General features: G+C 56.2%; 1 protein-coding gene across 2 annotated transcripts; it reads right to left on the bottom strand.

Annotated features, from left to right (window-relative positions):
* Positions 1-1,974: 1,974 nt before the first annotated feature.
* Positions 1,975-5,170, bottom strand: MCHR1 (melanin concentrating hormone receptor 1). 2 transcript variants are annotated; one of them, XM_023535913.1, is made up of 3 exons: positions 5,012-5,170; positions 4,639-4,747; positions 1,975-3,785 (listed from the first exon to the last, which is right to left on the bottom strand). In XM_023535913.1, the coding sequence occupies exons 1-3, from the start codon at positions 5,054-5,056 to the stop codon at positions 2,806-2,808; spliced, it is 1,134 nt and encodes a 377-aa protein (XP_023391681.1). In that variant the 5' UTR covers positions 5,057-5,170; the 3' UTR covers positions 1,975-2,805. The 2 variants fall into 2 exon arrangements, with proteins under 2 accessions (XP_023391681.1, XP_011367367.2); XM_011369065.2 differs by lacking the exon at positions 4,639-4,747.
* Positions 5,171-6,304: the final 1,134 nt, after the last annotated feature.

Raw genomic sequence — 6,304 nt, forward strand, 5'->3', positions numbered from 1 at the left:
CATTATTTCTCTAACGAACATCAACATGTAGAGGCTTTCTATGCGTTCACGTGGAACTTTGGTTTACCTGCCCCATGAGAGCTAATGTCCTCAGCTGTGGAATCGTCTACCACAGGGGATTTTAGGGACATAATCCTCACAGTGGGAGAGGAAATATTTTCCAGGGAGCAGATGAAGGAACTGTATACGAGCACTCACTGAGTTTGGGGAGATGACTGAGGGGCCCAGCGGGAGAGATGGTGTGTGTTAGACGTGGAATGGGGGAGGAGCAAAGAGGTCGATCGCGTGGTCCTTGTCCCCTTCACGGGCTCTTTCTGTATCTCGCAGCGCCACCCCCTCCCAGCTCCCCCCACGTTCCCGCTCTCCTCAGCCCCAGGTTGAATGGGGAGAAAAGGAACATGCCACTTGTGCCCCAGATGCCCATGCCAGCCTTGCACCCGGTCCCCCATTCCCCCTGACGTATCGGGAGGACGGCTCTGCCAGCACCCCACCCTGCCCCCTGCACGCGCCCCTGCTTATCCCGAGGCACCTCAGCTGTGTTCAGGTTACTGCTGGGAAGAGGTGTGTTGGTGACAGTTTCCCCCCACTCCTATGATAATCTCCCTGCCCGCCTCTTTCCCCTCGCCATCCCCTACTCTCTCAGATTTCTCCATCTCTCCCCTAATCTTCTCCCCTCTGTTTTGTTTACATTACCACTCATTCGCTTTCCTCAACCCACTTGGCTTCCATTTTGTTTTAATATGGGGTCGGGAGCTGAAAGAAGGGGTGTTCCCCTCCCTAGGAATTGCTGGGGCCTTCAGCAGGTTGTAGGCTCACCTACCTATGTGACCTGTTGACTTGGTCACTTCCATTTCCTGGGAGAGGCCATCTCACCTACTTCCTCTTTCAGATGACCTGGGGTGGGGAGTGGACCCCTGGGGGAGCCTCTCATAGGCAAACCAGATTCAGGAAAACCTCCTTTTCTGGAACCAGTGGGTAGGAGTTGCCTTAAGGCTCCTCTAAGAATCTTTCTTTCTTTTATCGGAGATGCATCTAAAATAGATTTGAAGTTTACCTGTGGCAGCTGGAGTCCCCACTGTTAGCGAGTAAGGAAAAGGAACCATCAGCTTCTTTGCCCCCCCCATCCCCCCGCCCTCCGTGTTGGGTGGGATAGGACAGAAGCTGGGAAATACCACTGCTACTGATGATGATAAAAAGAGCTTCCCAGGCAGAATCCAAAGAAGCTGCCCGCAAGTTTGTGAAAGAGCCTACCTGCCATAACTCTGCAATTAAAAATAGCCAGCAAGAGGAGGGCGTGCCGGTGCACCTCCTTTGAGGATGCAATCGGACAAGTTGGAGGCTCGGAGGCTCAGAGGCTCGCAGTTTGCTCCCACTACCTCTTCAACGGCTGCTAAGCAGTTAGCGCCAAGGACTCTTGGCTCCCAGCCGCTCTTGGTAAAGAAGCTGAGAAGCAGCAGCCTTGGCCGCCGCCCAGCGGCCCCGTCTATAATCTTCCGGCTCAACGTGGCTTACACCAGATCCCCGCAGCTGCAAGAGGCTGGCTCAGGCTGCCCTGAGAAGCCAGCCCTGCGACTGGTGACTCACCAAGGGAGCCGGGGGTGGGACTTAGGGCCTGAGGGGCCAGCGCTGGTGACAACCGAGTGCTTTTAAGGAGAAGACAGGAAGCTGAGTCCTGAGTACAAGCCCAGCAGCAGAATTGCAATCTAATGAATTCACAGTAATTTCATTTGTGTCACCGAATCCTCCTTGTGGGTTTAGACAAGCAGATCCCCTGCTTGTTGCTTCCTAAAATGCCGTCTGAACCAAGGTCTAGATTCCACAGCCAAGTGACCCCTCTTTCCTTTCCTGCCACCGATCCCATCCCCGTCCCCAAGCCCAAGCAATTATACAAGAGCATCCAGAAAGATGTGGGTGGAGATTTTCCTTTATTCGGTTTTTTTTTTTTTTTTTTTTTTTTTTTTTTTTTTTTTTTTGGTTTGTTTTGTTTGAAGAGGAACAGCCAGAGCAAAAAGACGGTGCCAGTGCACCGGGCATCAGAATGACCCCTGCACGTGCAGGACACTGGTGGGCGCACGCTCTGGATCTGGCGATGGACGGATGTCCCCCATGAAGACAGTGGGCCCACAGGTGCAAAGCCCCCTTCTTCCTCCCCATTTTTAATTTCAAGATCCCCATCCCTACCTACCCCAGGTAGCCTTGTCATTCTAAATGAGTGGATCTCCTTGCAAATTGGGCTTTTACTTCTGTAGGCTCAGAGGCACCCCCCCCTCAAGTAATAAACATGCATCCCCTAGAGATAAAGGGAAATAGACACAGGGAGCTAGAACACAGAGAGACGGCACGCTTCGTCTGTCATCCTCCAGCCTGAGAGAAAGGCTGCCTTCCATCCTACCAGTGAGAGGTGGAAAGGGTGCAGGGACCGCATCCCCTCTCCTGTCCCCCGCAGGGTCCGTGCTGTGCCTACCAGATTTTAAACAAACCTCTTGGGAAAAAGACGTTTGGGAGCCAGCTGATGCAGAGCTCAACTAAACACGTAAACCACAATTTCCTTCTTCCTCAGTTTCTGTTCAACCCAAAGGTCTCATCCTGCTCTCCCAAGGGCATTCCTGATGCTCGAAGCGCCGGGCCTGGCTGGGAGCCTCCCCCGCAATTTGTGGGCCCCGTGGAAACTGCTGAGTGGCAGCGGCCCCTCGCCACCCAGCTCCCTGCATTCCCCTAGGGTGGTCTTGGGTTTCTCTCAGCATCTCTCCCCGTGGTCTGCTGTGATGTCCTGACTTGGAGGAGCCCAGAGTGGCCGGGGAAGAGTCAGGTGCCCTTGCTTTCTGTCCTCTCCTCATCGGCCGTGTGGGCGTTGCTGACGGTGCGAAGCTGGCCCTGGGCCGCAGGCTTCACCGACAGGACCAAGCGTTTGCGGAATGTCTCACAGAGCACGATGTACACAAAGGGGTTGAGGCAGCTGTTGGCGTAGCCCAAGCTGATGGCCGCGTTGTACAGGTAGACAAAGGTGAGCGTCGGGCGGCTGATGGACAACTGGGTCAACTGTAGCACATAGTAGGGCGCCCAGCACACAAAGAAGACCAGGCAGATGGCGATGGCCGTGCGGGTCACCCTCTTGGTCCGTAGCCGGATGCTGCGTTGAGAGGCGGGAGCCACGGAGGATGTCATGCGCTGTAGGATCCTCACATACGCGGCCGTGATGACCACGAAGGGCAGGGCAAAGGCCAGGAAAAACTGGTATAGGGTGAACCAGTAGAGGTCAGTGTCTGGGTTGGGCAGGCGGATGCCACAGCCCACTGTGCCCCCCGGGAAGGGGATGAGCCTGGCGTAGAGCCACACGGGAGTGATGCTGATGAAGGAGAGGGCCCACAGGAGGCCGATCACCAGGGTGGCCACAGAAGGCTTCCGGAACTTGGTGGAGGAGATGGGGTGGACGGTGGCCAAGTAGCGGTCGATGGCCATGGCGGTCAGGATGTAGGTGCTGGTGAACTGACTGTTGGCATCCATGGCTGTGATGAGGGTGCACATGGTCTCTCCGAAGTGCCAGACACCGTTTCCCATGAGCTGGTGGATCATAAAGGGCATGCCCAGGAGAAAGAGGAGGTCCACCACCGAGAGGTTGATGATGAAGATGTCGGGGACATTGCTGCACCAGTGCAGTTTGGATTTCTTCACCACTGCAAAGATGACCGTGGAGTTTCCCACGATGCCCAGGAGGCAGATGGTGCCGAACACCGAAGGCATGATGATGTTGATGTAGGAGACACTTCCTGTGCGAGCGGGGGGCCCTGGGGACAGAAGGAGCAAGCGTCAATCGCTAGATGTGGACTCTGCTCAGGCCTGACATCCTGCTGGCGAGCTCAGCCTGCGTCCTCCCTGCCATTCCAGCTCAGGGCCCACCGCTCATCTGGAATCCTCTGCTGCCACGCTCCGTCCCTGCTCCGGTGCTGACCCATCCTGTCCCCTTGCCCTCCTCCACTGGCTCCCTGGTCAATCCTACCGGATTCTCCCGCACCACCCGTTAGTCGAAGGACCCCGTCATTTGTCTCCTGCATTGTCTCAGGAGACACAAAGTCAACAACCACAGCTGTCTGCAGAGAATTCTGTGGGCCCTGGGCTTCATCAGGAAACCTCAGAAGGACAGGAAATGTGTGTGTGTGTGTGTGTGCGCGCGCACGCACGTGTGTGCACGCGTGCACGCTCCCATGTGCATGTACTTTGTCTTTTCCTATTTGCAGCCCTGATCATTTTATTTTAGAAATCGCTGGTTGGAGCTGTGCACCGACTCCTGGGCATCTCTGTGGGCGACTGTCTTGTGGAGACTTCTGCCCCTCGGGCCTGCAGCCCGCCCCTCTCCTGGGTTCCTGTCGGGGATTTCCTTAGGCCGCACCTTCTGAGCCTGGGCTCCCGGGGGGAGCGGAGACCAGAGCTGCATGTTGCAGCCCAGCCGCCTGGGAATTTTCTCCACATAAACCTTTCCTCTTTCTCCTTCCTTCCCTTCTCCCTCAAAGCTAGAATTCCAGGGCATCTCAGCTCTGGAAATGTCAGGCAGATTCATTCACCAGGAAAGTTAACCGCTGTGAGTTACCCCTGCCCACAGCCTTTCCCAGGGGCCAGTCAGAAAGGCTCAGACCCCATTACCGTTGCTGAGTAAAGAGCCGAGGGGATCGGGGACGAGGAAGCCTCCGGCCGCCTCCCCACACGCTATCCTCCAGCTTCTCTTGCCAGCTTTTCCAGCCCGGAATTTTTTCTGCAGAGCATATTTGGAACTTATCTCAGCATGACTCCACCGCTGGCCACCATCCCTTGTCACTTTTGACTGTGCCTTTGCCCCTGCCCCTCCTGCCCCTGCCTGTCCCGCGCCCTTCTCCTCTTCCCCTCCGGGCAAGCAGACTGCAGATCTCGTCCCCAAGAACTGTAATAAAGTTTCCCAAGCAGTTTGGCTGAGAGGTGAAACCTTCCCATTTCCCACCCCCAGCGTCAAGGAGGCAGGCTCCCCTCAAACCCTACTCACCGGCAGAGGTGAGGTTGTCCGGGCCATTTGAGGTGTTGCTGGCATTGGGGCCAGTGGGCAGCAGCGAGGCTTCCAGGTCCATCCTGCGTGTGCCCGGTCGCCCGCTGGCCCTGCTGCCCACGCAGGCTGCGGCAGCCTCTAGCGCCCGCCCGCCTTGTCCTGGAGCATGAGCCGTGCAGCCCAGAAGGGGGTCTCCCCCCGGCAGCCTGCAGCCTCTGCCACCTCCAAGCCCCACTGCTCTCCCCACTCCCTTCTTCCCGGCTCCCACTGACATCACCTAGACACATTAACATTCGGAGGCAGATGCTCATTAACCTCTTCAGTGCCGTGCTGCAGCTCCCACTTCTGACAGCCTGCAGAGTCGGGGGCCCTGGGGAAGCCAGGAGGGGGCGGCTCGGGCAACCCCAGCAGGGGGGCTTCCCTCCCTCTGGCACTTGAGGCTGTGTCTCCTGCCTTCACAGGGAGCGAGTGCTGTTTGCTTCATGAGAGGATCCAGGTGTCTGTCAAGGCCAATGGGCTGCCTCCCACTGGAGGAAAGAGAGAGCCTGGCCTGGCCCCTAACCCCAGGTCCGCGTGCCTGAGCCATGTGGAGGGGACAGCACGCCTGTTCAGAGAGCTTGGGAATGGAAGGCTTGGGCTGCAGCATGCCTGTCCCCCAGGCCACCTCTCGGTCCCTTCATAGAGCCCCTATGGATTCCAACTCTGTTGCTGGTGAGAAGGCCATTGCTTCTGAACCTGAGGAGTTGCTGGCTACTGAGCCTGAGACCAGCACTCGGAGGTGACTTAACGTCATTCCATGCCGGCAATGGCCAGGGTCTCAGGGACTGGAGGGTCTGCACAGCATCAGCATAGACTAGACTCACAGAGGTGTTATTTTTCTAACTGCTCTGAGGTCGTTGAGGTTTTGCCTGGGACTCCTTGAGACACATCTCAGAGCGTCGGCCCCCAAAAAGATCTTCAGCCAAGAGCAGCCTTAGAGGGCAAAGCTCTGAGTGAGTTCTCTGCAGAGGCATCCTGCGGTCAGCCAAGAGCTGCCACCATACCCACGACAGACAGAGGAGCTGGGGGTTCAAGGTCACCACAGCCTGATCCTTACACCCTTCTTCAGTCTTATTTATTTGCTTCGCCCAACAAATATTTATTGAGCACTTAATACTTGCCTAGGTTCTGTTCTAGGTTCTGCAGTAAAAAAAAAAAAAGTCCCTGAGTCACTGTCCTCATGGAGATAACATTCAAATTGGGGAGGAGACAGAAAACAAATCAAAAAAAAAAAATTATGATACTGGTGACCAG

The sequence above is a fragment of the Pteropus vampyrus genome, unplaced genomic scaffold, assembly GCF_000151845.1.
Source record: "Pteropus vampyrus isolate Shadow unplaced genomic scaffold, Pvam_2.0 Scaffold145, whole genome shotgun sequence".
In the NCBI taxonomy this organism is placed as follows: domain Eukaryota; kingdom Metazoa; phylum Chordata; class Mammalia; order Chiroptera; family Pteropodidae; genus Pteropus; species Pteropus vampyrus.